At 37.4% G+C, this 15,824-nt stretch overlaps 1 protein-coding gene across 16 annotated transcripts in view; it reads left to right on the top strand.

The window, feature by feature from the left end:
* Positions 1 to 15,824, top strand: part of EYA4 (EYA transcriptional coactivator and phosphatase 4) — a 184,887-nt gene that overhangs the window by 74,657 nt on the left and 94,406 nt on the right. For 13 of the 16 annotated variants that reach the window (XM_072996482.2, XM_078383340.1, XM_072996518.2 and 10 more), the window contains 2 exons: positions 44 to 93; positions 15,099 to 15,226. In XM_072996482.2, coding sequence (XP_072852583.2) covers positions 44 to 93; positions 15,099 to 15,226 — 178 coding nt within the window. The remainder of the gene's footprint in view (positions 1 to 43; positions 94 to 15,098; positions 15,227 to 15,824) is intronic. The other 3 variants (XM_020779802.3, XM_078383339.1, XM_078383337.1) reach the window with 1 other exon arrangement.

The following is a 15,824-nucleotide window of genomic DNA, read 5'->3' as shown; positions in this document are numbered from 1 at the left end:
CTTTTTTTATGGGAAATTAAATGTAATCACTTCTTTCCTGCAGGTGAAGAAAACGTGCACAGATTCAGATGTTTCAGAACCTCAAAATTCCAGGTAAACAACTGAATTTTGATGAATTTAAGCAGTATAAGGCAATGATACTGCTTACTAAACAGTACTTAAACAGAAAGATGAAAAGCAGTATAGTAAATCATTTACTTTCACAAATTGGTCTTTGTGTTTCATGAACATATGACTTTTATAACCTTTTTGTCTGTGTTTTGGGTAGTAAAATAAGAATGTCTCTAAATATACCATCTAGTATTAAAGTTCCAAGGTTACATCTGTTTTGTGTAAAATTTGTAATATGAAACAACTTAAGCCCTTTTCTCAGTTGCTTGAACTTTTGCTTCTGTTTTCAAAATGTCTAAATATTGCTGGTTTTTCATCCGTCTCCACATCATACACCCGACTCAAGTCATTGTTAGTGATTAAGTAGAACACAACAATATTTAGTAGTAAAAATTAATTTTATAATTGGAGTATAAGCAACATTTAGGGATATTTTGAAAAAGCTGTCTACAAGATCTAGGGACTTCATGCAATACGATCGCTTGTTTTTAATTTTTTCCTCTGTTGGTTGGTAAATGCTTTCTAGGATAAATATTGTCCAAATGCAACTAAGTGTCATTTGAGGAATGGCCATTTTTCTACCAAGATCAATGAGATTTTTCTGTTAACATTGATTGTAAAATGCTCCATTTTAATGCTGTTTCATGAGATTAAATCTTTCCTTCCTGTTCTTGTTAAATGGTGGAGTTCTTAAATATCTGTATCCCTTAGGTACAGATATTTTCAATAATTGTAAAAACCCTAAATAATGGACTCCTTTAGTTTTTAACCATACTAAGTTCATGAGTACAAGTACTTTCCAAGAGCAGTGTGTCACACTGTGTCTATGGGCTTGTAAAACTTGATTTAATGAAAAATGACAATAATGCCAATGCTACTTTATTATTATAAATGTTACTGTTTGTTAGATTTTTATCCTTTTAAACTTTTGTATAAAAAATTCCTGATGGCATAGATGGCTGAGGCTCTGTTTTATCTTCTAAGCAATTTTGTGTGGGACTTTGGCTGAAATGTTCTGTTTACTGTAAGGTCACCCAGAGGATAATTTGATGGCCAAGTGTAAATTTGAATCTAGATATTTCTAGTTGAAACATTATCTGTTTTACAGAGTTGAAAACATTGCAGAGCTGCTTTTCTAAACACACTTAAAGGAAAATATTGGTGGCCTGTGGTCTAAGGAAAGGAGACATCTCACCCCATAGTATCAGGTTCATGGTTAGATCATAGGCCATCGCTGATGGAGAATAGGCCCTGTTTAATCCCATGTGACTTGTTTCTTAGTAAGAATATGTAAAGATCTGCACTGTGAATGAAGTAAATTGCTCACTTTTTCATATACCACATAGAGGCAAACCTAACTTAACAACGTCAGGTATATAGATGTGGCAGCTGAAGCATATCATGTCTCTCTCATGAGAATATCTGCATAAGAAATCTTACGTGCAAACATGAAAGCAATTGTACAATGGCATCAGTGTTCCGATAAAAATTATAATGTGTGAACTGCTCTCAAAAGTTGTGGCATAGCTAGAAGTTTGCTTTATTAGAATTATTTATTGTGTAGTCCTGGTAGAGTTATAAGAGTTATTATTAGAATAAATTTTAGACATTGTGTGCCCAAAGAAATCAAGGATAGTGGTTGTTGTGGGTTTTTCGGGCTCTTTGGCTGTGTTCTGAAGGTTGTTCTTCCTGACTTTTCGCCAGTCTCAAATGTTTCGAAATATCATGTAATTCAGATGCATCACAGCATTTTGAACCGTTAACTTAGGGGTGTAATTATTTTCATTACCATTATCAAATATTTCTCAAAGTGAAAGCTACAGGGGGACATAAAAATGAAATAATTACCTGTATCAGTACATCATAGGCTTTTCAAGGTAAGAAAGGTTCAACAGTGGTTTGCCTTTGCCTTCTTCTCCACAGTACTAACAAAAGCTAATCACTGTCTGTCTGGGAAAGATCCTACTCCAGGGTCACCTTCAGCTACTGCTGCCACCCAGTAGCTGCCCTCCAGAAGTTTCTCTGCCCCCAGTCACCTTTGGGTCTATCCATTCTCTTCTGAGGATGTGGTTTCTGAGGGTGGATGCATCTTTGCCTGTTGCCTCAGCTGTGAACATTCCTTCGTGGATGGCCCTGTTTGGGAGTCCAGGCTTGTAATGGAGTCTAGGCTCCTGATGGCATTGCTGTCAGTTTCTCTGACATGCCCAAACCACCTTACCATGTTAAGGTGTGCATCCAAAGAAGAGTTGCAACAAAGGCTTTTGCCTTAGATGGAACAATAAATGCCTAACATTCAAGCTGGGTTTTGAAATAGAAGGAGGCACTGGAAATCATATTGCAAATATGTAAAGACAGAATGGTTTCCCATAGACAAAGATATCTAATGAGGGTGTATTTTATCTTCCCATCTATTCAATCTGTATGCATGATGTATCATACGGAATGCTGGGCTAAATTCAGATGAAGGAGGAGTAGAAATTGGCAGAAGAAAAAAATCAATAATTTAAGATATCCATATGAAACCATCTGGCTGGTAGAAAGCAGCAATCATTTGAAATGACTTTTAGTGAAAGAAGAAAATGCCAAAGCAGGACTGCAGTTGAACATTAATAAGAAAAAAATAATGACTACAGAAGAATTACACAACTTTAGCATTGACTATGAAGAAATTGAAATTGTCCAAGATTTGGTATATCTTGGTTCAGTCATCAATCCACATGGGGATTGCAGCCAAGAAATCTGAAGTAGAGAAAGGCAATGATGAAGAAAATGTAAGGATGTGCTGCTGGATACTAAGACTAAGATCATTCACACTATTGTACTTCTGATCACTATATACTGGTGTGAAAGCTGAACAGTGAAGAAAGCTGTTAGGAAAAAAAAATCATATGAATGGTGGTGCTAGAAGAGAGCTTTGGAGATATCCTGAATTGTCTCTGGACGTGGATATGATGAAACAAAAACTATCCTACTCATGAGAAGGCAAAATTATCTGGAAAGACAATAAAAAAGTTGAAGGTAGAAGGAACAGAGGAACAAATATGAGATGAACAGACTCCCTAAAAGAAATCGGTCTTGACTTTGCAAGAGCTGTTGAGTACAGAATATTTTGGAGATTCCATTCCATTCATAAATTGGATGTGTCTTGATGGCAACAACAACCTCAGTACATATGTAGTAAAATTTGACGTGGACTAAAATGCTTCCCCCATCTTCTGCTTTCATAGAAACAAAGAAACAATTGAAGCTTTCCTATTTTACTACTGAATAAGCTTCTGTTTCTTGTTAATATCTGCTTTTGGGAAACCTTGTCTCCTTCTGTTGCGATCAAAATATGATTTCAGATCCATGTAACTTATGTAATAGATGGTAATTTGTATGTATCTTGTCACTGAGAACTTGCATAAAATTTAATAGGTTATAGCGCTAATATCCCTTCTTGGATGCACACGTTGATGTGGTGAAGGCGTTTGAGTGTTTCATTGAAGCTGAGAACAATGCCATTAGGAGGTCAGACTGCACTGTGAACCAGACTCCTAAGAGGGTCACCCAAGGCTGAAAGGTCACAGCTGATAAATCAGACTAAGATGCATACACCCTCTTCAAAGGTAGCTGCCACATTCACAGAAGAGAATGGATAGTTCCAGTGGTGATGGGGGTAGCAGCTACTGTGCAGCAACAGTAGCTGAAGGTGACACTTGCAGGCAACAGTACTGGCATTCAAGCTAACATTTCTGAATACTGCACAGAATATGGCGATGATAAACCACTGCTGAACCTTTCTAAACCTGAAAATCATATAATAAGATAGAGCAGGATGGAACAAGAGATAGAGCTGGAAAGTGATTCTCTCGGGTTGGAAAGCACTCATTTGGCTACTGGGAGAGAACAAAGGACAAGTACAAATAGCACTGCCACAAATGATGCAATTTACTAGATTAAAGCAGAAAGGATGTCTAGTGGCTGATGCGCACAGAAATAAAAAGAAAGTTCAGTGCTGTACAACAGTGCTCCCCAACCTTTTTGGGGCTGTAGACCAGCTTGGGGAAGTGAGCTGCATGCACAGGGGGGCGGTGGCACATGGGGGCAAGCGCAACCCTCCCACAAATGTGACACACCCTCCATGGGTGCAAGACACCCACAGTGCATGCAGGGGGGGCAGAGGTCCATATCCGCAGCCCAGTTCCGGCAAGCCCATGGACCGGCACTGGACAGGAACATATATAATTGGAACATGGAATGTGAGAAGTATGAATCAAGGTAAACTTGGAATATTAAAGCAAGAAATGGAATTCATAAACTTTGCAGTATTTGGTGTCAGTGAACGAAAGTGGACTGGAGCAGGATATTACTAGTGACACAACTATAAAGTGTTCTAGTCTGGAAATAATAATCTCAGAAGAAAGAGATTGATGCTAATATTGAGGCAAGAAGTAGCACAGACAGTTAGGGGATATAATGCAAGCCTTGACTGAATAAGATCAACCAGATTCCGTGGAAAACCTATTAGTATAACCATCATCCAAGTCTACTCACCAACTACAGATACTGAAGAAGATGAAATCAAAAGTTTTCATGCAAGCATCCAGGAAGAAATTGATCACACACCAAAACAAGGCATACTTACAATCAGAAGTGACTGGAATGCAGAAGTAGGGAACAAAGCAGAACCAAATGTTCAAAAATTTGGTCTAGGTGACAGAAACAAAGCAGGAAAACAGCCCATAGACTTATGCAAATACAGTAATCTATTTATTGCAAATTCATGCTTCAAGCAAACAGATTATTCATGCTTCAACCAAACAGATTATTGTACACATGGACATCACCAGATGGCCAATACAGAAATCAAATAGACTATGTAATTGGTAGCAGGGGATAGAGAAGCTATAAAAACAAGACCAGGAGCAGATTGTGTTACTGTTTGTGAATTGTTAATATACAACATTAGAGTAAAGCTGAAAAAAGAAAGAATCATAAGCCGCCCAGAGACCTTTGGGTAGAGTGGGCGGCATATAGTGCCAAAATATAATTTAAATAACTTTCCTGATGAATTTACAGTCCACATAATGGACTGTATTCAATTACTAAATTGAATTGACTGTGAACCAGAAGAACTGCAGGTTGAAATCAGAGATATTAATAAGGAAGAATGCATGAAGACAATTTCAGTAGTAAAAAAGAAAAGAAAAATCCTATGGATGGAACAAACACTTAAAATTGTAAAGGGTAGGTGAGAAGCTAAAGTAAAAGGTGACAGAAGCAGGATTCTGAATGTAGCTTTTCAGCTACTGTCATGCAGAGACAAAGAGAACTATTGCAAAAAGTAATGCAAAGAAATAGAGGAGAATAACAAAAGGGGAAAAACAAAAGATATATTCCAGAAGATCCAAAAAGGAAGAGGCACTCCAGATCAAATTGCAAATATCTGCTGGTACTGGACCACATCAAAGGGTTTCAGACGAAGATCAGTCTGTGCTTTATAGACTACAGCAAAAACTTTGATTGTGTAGAGCATGAGAAACTATGGGTCGTTCTGAAAGAAATGAACATACCTCAGCACTTGATTGTCCTGATGTGTAACTTGGACTGTGGACTGTGCATTTTATCTGCCTATTTTTTAAATTTCTTAAAACATAAAATTATGTTTGTCAAAGAGATATTGTCAGTTTTTATTTTTCATTGGCCAGAATCCTAGTGGATTCCTAGTGGAATCCTAGTGAATACACATGTTTAAATTAAGCTGTGTAACACTGCTATAAATTGCCATTTGCTAAATGAGGCACCAGTCACATTACTAGGTGTGCAGCAGTTACACAGTAGGGCACATTTTGTAATGTGACTGGCACCTCATTAGTTAATAGCAACTTGTCATGTTGAGGTACAGAGTATAGTATAACTTACACATATGTAAATCACAAATGTTAGCCAATGCAGCACACTGATACACATTTTATCAGCTCTTGGTCAAACATTTAAATTTCAGATGGAGAAGTTGGAAACAGTGTAAATGTGAACTGTTTCAAATCATTAGTGGCTAGAGCAACACTACACAGCTGTTATGAAGTATACACTTGAAGTTTGATCATTCTTCTTTAAACAGGTCTTGTGAAAACATCATATATAAAGTGAAATGTCAGCATAAAAATGGATAGTGAAAGTATTTTCACTTGCAGACCAGCTCCTGGCCTTCTACTTGGAGCTAACGTCTTTCATTTATTTAGCTAACTTTATTGTGTGTTGGTTTTGGACTTGAAAGTATTAGAATAAATGCAGATGGAATATGTTTTTACAGTAGGGAAGTAATTAAGTTGGGTGTGGGAACTTTGTCAGGAGAATTCTTGGAATGACGTATGTATCAGCAAATTCTTTGTCTTTGTCTTTTCCCTTTACTAGTTTACTAGTATGAGAAGGTATATAATAGAAAATAATGATTCTAGATACATAGTATGTGCATGAGAGAAAGAACCCATGTTTTATTCAGAAATGTAAAAAGAAAGCAAGGTGGTGGTGGGTCTTGCGTATGAATTTCTGATGACAGGATCTTTCTGTGAAACAGATATGTACTTTGTTTTCTTTATTGTGTAATATATAACTTTTATTTACAAGCCATCGCAGGACATTTACAATAGAACAATTATTTTATAAATTGAAAGCATTACTCTCTGCTGTCCTGTAAAATGCATGAATGTGCTTTGAAAAGGCATAAGAAATGGAGATTGTAGACAGTATGTAGACAGCACAGTTGTCAATAGGACTGATTAAGACAGAATTGTTGCTTCCACAATCCGTTGAATTCCAGTGTTTTATGTTTTTTTCAACTTCCTTTAAGCTACCCTGATTTATTATTCCTTCATGTAAAAAACCTTTATCTAAGATCTATTTGGCAACTGTCAAATAATTTTGCTTTTCAGTTTCTTAAGAACCTGAAAGTCATGGTTCAGGTTTTAATTACGCAGGGTCCACATTGGTCTTCCTGCAACCTGAGTACAGTGCTTGATTTAACAAATTCAGAAGGATGGAAGGCTGAGTGAACCTCAAGCTGGCTGCATGGGATTGAAACTGAGTCATGAGCAGCGTTTTGGCTGCAGTACAGGAGTCTGACCACTGCACCACAAGGCTCCATGTTTAATCTAGAAGTCATTTTTTTCTCACATATTACTGTAATAAGGTATAGTTTTTATTCATAGATAGGAAGACAGAATATGAAACACAGTATTTTCTTTGTAACAATGGTAGTTTTCATATGTGTTATATTGCCATTTTTTATATTGTACTTCTTGGTGTAACTTAGATTATACTTAAAAGATAATTGGAATATACTTATGAAGTGGTTGGAGGAAAAAATAGTCAGAAAGATAGCTTGAGCTGCTAAAGTGCAGTGGGCAGCTTACAGAAGTCTGGGGGGGCCACACACTTCCATCTTTGGACCTCAAATATTTGACATATCATAATTGTTCATCTTCCTCGTGAAGGGTCCTGGATCCAAGTTGTTTTGGACATAGGGGAGGAGAGGCTTTATTTTCATTTTTCTTTTTCCACGTTTGTTCTTGGCAGCTCAAAACCATGGCAAAATCCACATCAGCATCTGTAACGGGTGAAACAAACATTTGGAGTAAAAAAAATTAAAATGTTGGAGGGGAGAATGCACGGCATGTTGTAGATAGGCATGGGGGCTTCATACTCATCTCCCCCAGGAGTTCCCATGTCTAGGTCCAAAGGAGGTCACATGAAAGATGCATTTCCTTCTGTCAATGGTAAATTTTCATATTCTATGAGTGAACATGGTGGATACCATGTTTCCCCAAAAATAAGACAGGGTCTTATATTAATTTTTGCTCAAAAATGCATTAAAGCTTATTTTCAGGGGATATTTTTCATGTGCAACAATCTACATTTATTCAAATATAGTAATGTCATCTTCTAGTGGATGCACAATGTTGAAGGGCAGGGTTTCACTTAACTGGGGCTTATTTTTTGGTTAGGACCTATATTACAAGCATCCTGAAAAATCTTACTATGATTTATTTTCAGGTTAGGTCTTATTTTCGGGGAAACAGGGTATGTGTGTATGTGTAGTTATAGCAATATATTTTATTTTAATTGTATGCAATCTAAAGTGAAATACTGTGAAACATTTTAAAGCAATACAAATGTGGGAGCAGGTGGTACCTTTAGAAAATAATTTTTTTTATAACTGACTTTTCAATGATAAATCATCTTCTTCAAAGCTGTGCATCAAGATCTTGTGGGTAGTTCCAAGCTTACATGCTGTTAGTGTCCTAAATTCATCTTTCAAGGATACTTTGTAAAGATAGTGAGATGCATCAAGGCATCAGTTTGCTGGTTATTTGGAATTAGGATTCATATCATTTGCTATGATTCTTTAAAGGATCAGGTCCTGTAAACTTTAAACCAGAGTATTTAAAATATTGCCATCTCCATGTAGCTTCATTAGACCATTAGGATCTTCAAGGAGGCCTTCCTGTTCATGTCACATCCATTTCCACATGATGACAGCATAGCAGCCAGTCTTCTCTATAGTGGTATCCATCCTCTGGAGGACAGCTCTTTTGCAGAACAGTCAGCAATGACCATGTGCTTTCAATAATTTTTACAAGCTTAGTTCTTTACCTTGACTTTTCCAACTCATCTTGGTCTTTAAAATATTGACTTTCATGACCTTGTGACTTTTAATTATTCCTGTGTTTTTATAATATGTAGTTGTTTTATAATTTGTTGTAAAATGGGGGTGGGGAATAGTTAGATGAAAATGAGCATAGATATAGTTAAATATAGCAAAATAGCCTTCATGGAAATAATCTAGATAATCTTTCTTTAGACTAAAAATACAGAATAATGTTCAATACATCAGCTTAGTTTCATTTTTTCCACATCATCATTGGAAAAAAAAATGTTCAGCAAAAGAGATATTAGAATTTATTTATTTATTTATTATTTTATTTATTTGATTTGTATCCCGCCCATCTGGTCTGGTTGACCATTCTGGGCGGCTTCCAATAGAAGTATTTGTCATAAAACTTTCGATTTCGATATCTTTTTTGGCATATGAACAGACGGCAGGAAAACATAGATACAAACCAAACAATGATCAAAGGGAATAGTAAGGTGAAAAATACACTCAAAGCAACGAGTAATATCATAGGTTATGGGCTAAAATAGAAATTTCCAATAGATATCCTGCAACGGCAGATGTAATCAAAGGACAAAAATCACTCAGGAAAAAAGCTAGGGAGTTGGGAAAGAAAGAAAGCCACGGTTCAAAGCAAAGCTTTCTCAGGGAAGAATGAGCTGGGCAGTGAAATAAAATATGATCCAGGGAATCTGGTAGAGTATGACAGAAAAAACAGAGCCTATTTGCACGGGGAATCTTGGAGAAACTGCCTACATGGACCGCCGAAGGGAAAATATTCAGGCGAGCTAGCATGAATGCTCTTCTCTGATCAGGATTAGTCAGTGAAGAGAAGTAGTTGGAAGAACGTCCTAGGGAAGGAGGAAGACTGAAAAAAAGGGGAGAACAGATGGGGTTCAAATTGGCAGAAAGTGTCTCATACTTGAGCTGCCAGAGTTTGTGTTTGATCAAGGAATGGGCCTGTTGTAATCCAAGATTGAAAAGGGATTCTAGATTCAGTCCTAAGGAGAGAAGTTTAGAGTCGATCAGTTGGAACCATTTCGATGTGTAAGAATCACTAAGAAGATCAAAAAGGAGAGAGTTAGAGTTAGAATGGAGATGGTTACGGAGCCAGTATTTGAAGGTGGTAACCCAGGCAAGAGTAGACGGAAGGTGGGTTCCCAATTCGAGTACCATGGTGGAGAGACGGATCATATTGGGAACACCTAAGATTTTTCTGAAAAAAACAGCAGCAATGGAGTCAATGTCTTGATTTACGGCCTCTGTCCAGATGGGCACTCCATAAAAAAGGTGGGATAGGAGTTTGCACTGAAAAATATGCATGGCTCCTGGAACAAATTGGTTGCCCGAGAGATAATGAAATTTTGAAATTGCATTGAGTTGGGTAGTTCCTTGGGCTCACTTTTCGTCACAAACTAAACTGGATTTCACATAAAACATACAATACTACAATCAATTAAAACACATACAATAATAGAACAATCACCACTTCCAATCTCCCATAGAAAATGAAAGTAGTATTGAATGCATCTTTGATTATTAGGTCACAATTTTTCATTGACCTTAATTGGATGGCAGTTGGAAGATGTACATGACAGCTATAGAAATTCTGCAGTCAGCAGCATCTGGCTCCATGGCAGATTCCTCAAGCACTTCTCCTAATGCGTTTGGATTTGCCTGTGGGCCTTTTATGTGGTTGCGTTGCAGATGCTCTGTTTGCAGGACCTGCTTATCCTTCAAAGTCTTTCTTTTTTTTTCTTTTCCTTTTTGTCTCCTTTTTGTCATCCCAACTTCACTGATTCTGATTCACAAATTCTTTTTCCAGTAGCTATTTCTTTATGATTCTGGTACATTCTGTCTATTACAATATTTTACATTAGCAATCCAGAAGACTCTCTTACATTCAAGTATACACCCAATTTGTGATTGCTGTAGTGAGTTTTTTATATTCTAACTGTTGTATTTCAATATGTTTTGTGTGTGTGTTGTTGCTAGGTTTCTTTGAAACTGACCCAATATAATATCAATTCCCAAAGCAGAGTAATTCGACCAATCCTTTTAAAAGTAAAATGGATTTGCCTTTCCACAATCAATTCCCCACCTTAGACTTTGAAAGTTCAAATCTGGATTTGGTTAGAAGTAAAAATGAATATGGTGGTCTCAGCTTAGTCCTCAGGGGTTTTTTGTCTGTTGTTCAAAAGAGGCCTGGAACCAGAATTACAAGGTTGTTACAGGTCATGATTAAGGTATATGGGTAAAGTTATGTTTGAAAGTGCACATAGCAGTCAAGAATCTCTGTAGACATATTTTTCAGCTGAATTATTTCTCATTCAGAGCACTCATAAAGGCAATGAGCTAAATGTTTTATTTTTTTACTGACAGTTAAATGCTGGGGCACTTATTATTTTGTCTGTACCTTTGCTGTTCTTTGTTGTGTTTAATTCTATAGGTTTAATTCTCATGGTGTTTTTAAAAGGGTACCATTCTACTGTTTTGCATGTTTTCATAGTATTTTAATTTATCTTTGTGTCTTTCAGTTGATTATTTTGAGGAAGATGTGGTAATCTTCTAAGTTATGTATGACCATAATTTATTTATTTTGAAAACTTATTTTTTTTAAAATGGAACCTCCTGACTTCAGTGGACTGTATTGTGGAGGGAATCTTTGGAAATGTGTGTAGATCTAACAGAAGGCAGATTCTGGACATTTTTTAATAGCAGTATGGTAACTTTCATTTTAAGAACAGATTACAAAAATATTGAGAATCTGTGTCTAACTTCTAGAATCTGTATAAACATTTATAATATCTGATATGAGCAATCATCGTTGATTAGAGTCTAATAGTTTTGGGCAGGATAAAGGCTGGTATAATAAAATACTGTTGTCTGTAGTACGTACATGAATTTTTCCCCCATTGATGTCCTATGAACTGTCTCTGCATGTTTTTTGAGCACTACAGAAAGGTCTGTAAACTGTAACTAGTGAGATGAATGTACATGTGATGGACAAGAAGGACTTGGACCCAAAGAATAGGACTAACACTTTATTCATCCAGTAGGGGTTTAATAATGCGTTATTTCCCACAACAGCCCAGAGAAGCTGTTTGAAGGATCAGGAGACCAGCTGGCATAGTGCCAGATATGGTTCAAAGCTGTGCAATGGGAAGGAAAATCAACAGAAACTAGAGAGCAACACATCTTTGGATCACCAAAATCTCTTATACCAGCTTCAAATCTAAGAAGCGTGTTTGTTTCCAGCTTTATAAAAAGCTGTAGAAATCAATTTTCCTGTTTATCTTTGGTGTTATATTTTTCCTGTCTATGATTTCTGTGACTCAAAAAAATGGGTTTTGTGTCTATACAGAGGCATGCTTGAAATCTTGTAGTGCTTAGTTGTTTTGGCATGAGCCCTGTCACCACATCCCCACTGTGCATGCCCTAGCATACCTCAATCAAACCTCTTACTAACTTTTTGTTCAACCACAGGATAACCACTGCTGCCTTTCTGAGTCAAATTCTTCTTCTGTTTTGATGTTTGTGTATTTTTTCCTCCTCAGTTAGTGTTTATTTAGTTTTCTTGCAGGCTTTGCACACTCTTATGGGCTCCAAGGTTTCATAAATATTCATGCTGAGATTACTTAGGAGTGGCTCATGGTTTCATGTTCATCATTAGAACCATGGATTTGTCCCAGTTAATAGCTAGCCCTGCATATGTGGCAGGCCATACTTTGGATCTGACATTTTTTTTCTGGTAGAAACAGTGATCTGAACCTGCAGGGGTTATATGTGACTATGTTGTCAGGACAGATCAACATCTGGTTAGTTTTAGATTGGCAGTTGGTATAAACCTCCACTGGGGTGGTGGATCAAGTATATGATCCATTCCAAGCATCTGATACTGTGGATCCTAGTAGTTTCCTGCATTCACTTGAAGGTATTGCCAAAGCCCTGGCTGATTCTTGGAATACAGAAATAGCAATGGTGAGGGATGCTGTCACTTCCAAGCACCCTTTCCTCACCTGTAGAGCTGAGAGCAATGAAACAAAAGAGGTGAAGATTAAAGCACCATCGGAGGATAACTTGGGACAAATGAAATTGTAAACTTGCTGCAGCCTATTTGAAAAGGCATGGTACAGAGACAAAGGTTGCTAAGAAGGACTCTGTCTTCTAATACTATAGCATCCACACAGGACCAGTGATGATTTTCTGAATTGTGCAAGGCTTCCTTCACTAGGGTACATGGGGAGGAAGTGTCAGAACAGTTGGTTGCTCACTGCGAGTGGACTGCTGTTGTAAAATCATTAAATAATTGAGTTGGAAGGGTTTATAAGGCCAACCCCCTGGTCAATGCAAAGTAGAACTACTCATAACAGATGGTTGACCATATTCTCTTGTATTCCTCCAATGTTAGCACACTCACCACCTCCTAAATGCATAGCACAACACCTGCTATGTGTTTGTAGATGAGGTTTCTATGTTGCACCTTGAATTTGATTCTGATTTTGGGACAGGTCATGTTGATGTAACTATGGCTGTCACTTGTCCTTCTAGCTGGGATGCATTTCAGCTTGTAGATTTCGGGGTTATGGAAAGAATGCTTAGAATGGCAAGGGCTACTGCCTGCTTTCTTGATCCTTGCCCCTCAAGCTGGGACTGTTGCCATGGATAAAGGAGGTGATAAATGCTTCCCTAAAGGAATGCTCTGGCCTGCCTTGCCTAAAAGGCTTCCTTTTATGCTGTCAGTACATTTAAAAAAAATGTACTGTTACCCCAAAGTTTTAATTAACTATAGGCCAGTGACAAACTCACTTTTTTTGACTAAAGAAGTTAAGGTGTGGCCTTGCAACTCTAGGCACTCTTGGATGATACCGATTATCTGGTCCCATTTCAATTTGACTTTTGGACAATATATAGGACTGCTTTGGAACTATTGCAATGCACTCTGTGTTGAGCTACCCTTGAAAAGGGCCTGAGATATTTAATTGGTGAAACATCTGGTAGCTATATGGTTAACTGGTGCGTGGTATTATGATCATACAGGTATGAGCCCAGTACTGAAAGATCTGCGCTAATGGCTGATTTCTTACTAGGCCCAATTCAAGGAGCTGATTTTAATTTTTCAAAGCCTTGAACACTGTGGGGGCTGGCTAACCCTCCCAGATATTAAGCCCTTCCAAATGTTAAAATCTTCAGGAGGGACATGTAGGGAAGGACCTTTCCACTAGTTAACTAATGTATATTTAATTGTTTTTAAAAAGTGATATTTATCATATTCACTAAGGCTTTCACGGCCGGGATTTACTAGTTGTTGTGGTTTTTTCGGGCTCTTTGGCCGTGCTCTGAAGGTGTTCTTCCTAACGTTTCGCCACTCTCTATGGCCGGCATCTTCAGTCCCCCAGTGCTGTCCTCTGAAGATGCCGGCCATAGAGACTGGCGAAACGTTAGGAAGAACAACCTTCAGAGCACGGCCAAAGAGCCTGAAAAACCCACAAAAACAATATTTGTCATGTTTTTAAATTCCTTGTTTTATATGTAGTGAGCCACCTTGTATCCCCTATGGAGATAAAGGTGGGAAATTAGATAGATAGATAGATAGATAGATAGATAGATAGATAGATAGATAGATAGATAGATAGATAGATAGATAGATAGATAGATAGATAGATAGATAGATAGATAGATAGATAGATAGATAGATAGATAGATAGATAGATAGATAGATAGATAGATAGATAGATAGATAGAAGGTGTAATATTGTAACAGCTGTACATAGTTAGAAACTGGAAATACCTTATTTTCATATGGTTTTGGTGGTGGTGTTGAAGCTCAACATGTGGCCATAGCGCTTTTCCTAGTGCAAAACACAACTACTATTTAGTTGCACAAGATAGCAATATACTCTGCAGGGGTTAACAAACAGGACGTGTGCAAGTACTCCCTAGCACTGTTTTTTTCAGTACAGTATTAATTTTGAAACTTGTATCATACGATTCTGAACAATTGAATATACTGTTTTTAAACGTAACTTGATTCATCAGGTGCATCTGGCATTTCTAGCAGCTTTGTAAGGGAGTCTGGGATGCTATATTTGCTGTGCATGACTATGATTCATAAAGTTTGATGAGGTACACTGTGTAAAGCTCTAGTAAATTGTTCGGAATCATATATTGTTTCCAGTTTTGATAGAAGACACATAGTGGGTGTGTCTTTGTATCTTTCTGTTCATGTCTATTAATTTGTATGTGTATGCAATCTTATGCTAGTCTAATGGGATCTCCGTACTCTACAATGTAAGTATTATTGTAATAATATTATTGTGTTTTCTCTTGTCAGTAGATCTATGGAAATGCAAGATCTAGCAAGCCCTCATAATCTTGTGGGAAGCAGTGAAGCACAGGGTAGTTCAAAAGTGGACAAATCTAATCTAAGCAGCACATCTGTTACAACAAATGGAACAGGTGGTAAGTAAAGACCTGCCTTCTTTCAATCTAAAAGAAAAATGTACTTTGGTATATTTAGAGAATTTGTCTGTGGTAACAAGAAATTATATCCATGAAGAAAGTGAATATCAAATAATACAGTAAAATAATGGCTGAAATCCTGTTGCTGTGTTATGCGTGCAGAAAACAAACTGTAACGTTCAGTCACTTCTAGCTGGCAATTAACAAGTCACCACTGGGATTCTTGGTGGCACATGCACCCACTAGCTTGGCATACAGTTGAGAATCTCAGTGGGGACTTGTTAATTGCCAACTAGAAGAAACTGAATGTTGCACCGTTTGCCTTCCACATGCATGACAACGCAACAGTGTTTCAGCCAATCATTTGTACATAACCCTGCTAGACTGACTGTTCTTTCTTACCAATAGTCCCCTAAATACATAGACTCTCCCTAGCATTGTTTAGTTATATTGATTTTGTCTCAACTTCTTTTCCATCCCCAGTGTGTACCTACACACATTCCTGGAACAGCCATCATTTTAATTCCACCCTTGTTTATGTTTCATCTTTGCAACCTGGCCTGTTCTTTAAGCCTGCTAGGACTGTATTGGTATTAGC

Source organism: Pogona vitticeps, chromosome 1, assembly GCF_051106095.1.
Source record: "Pogona vitticeps strain Pit_001003342236 chromosome 1, PviZW2.1, whole genome shotgun sequence".
Classification (NCBI taxonomy): Eukaryota; Metazoa; Chordata; class Lepidosauria; order Squamata; family Agamidae; genus Pogona; species Pogona vitticeps.
The sequence above is the reverse complement of the archived record's forward strand: the minus strand, read 5'-3'. Positions and strand labels throughout refer to the sequence as shown.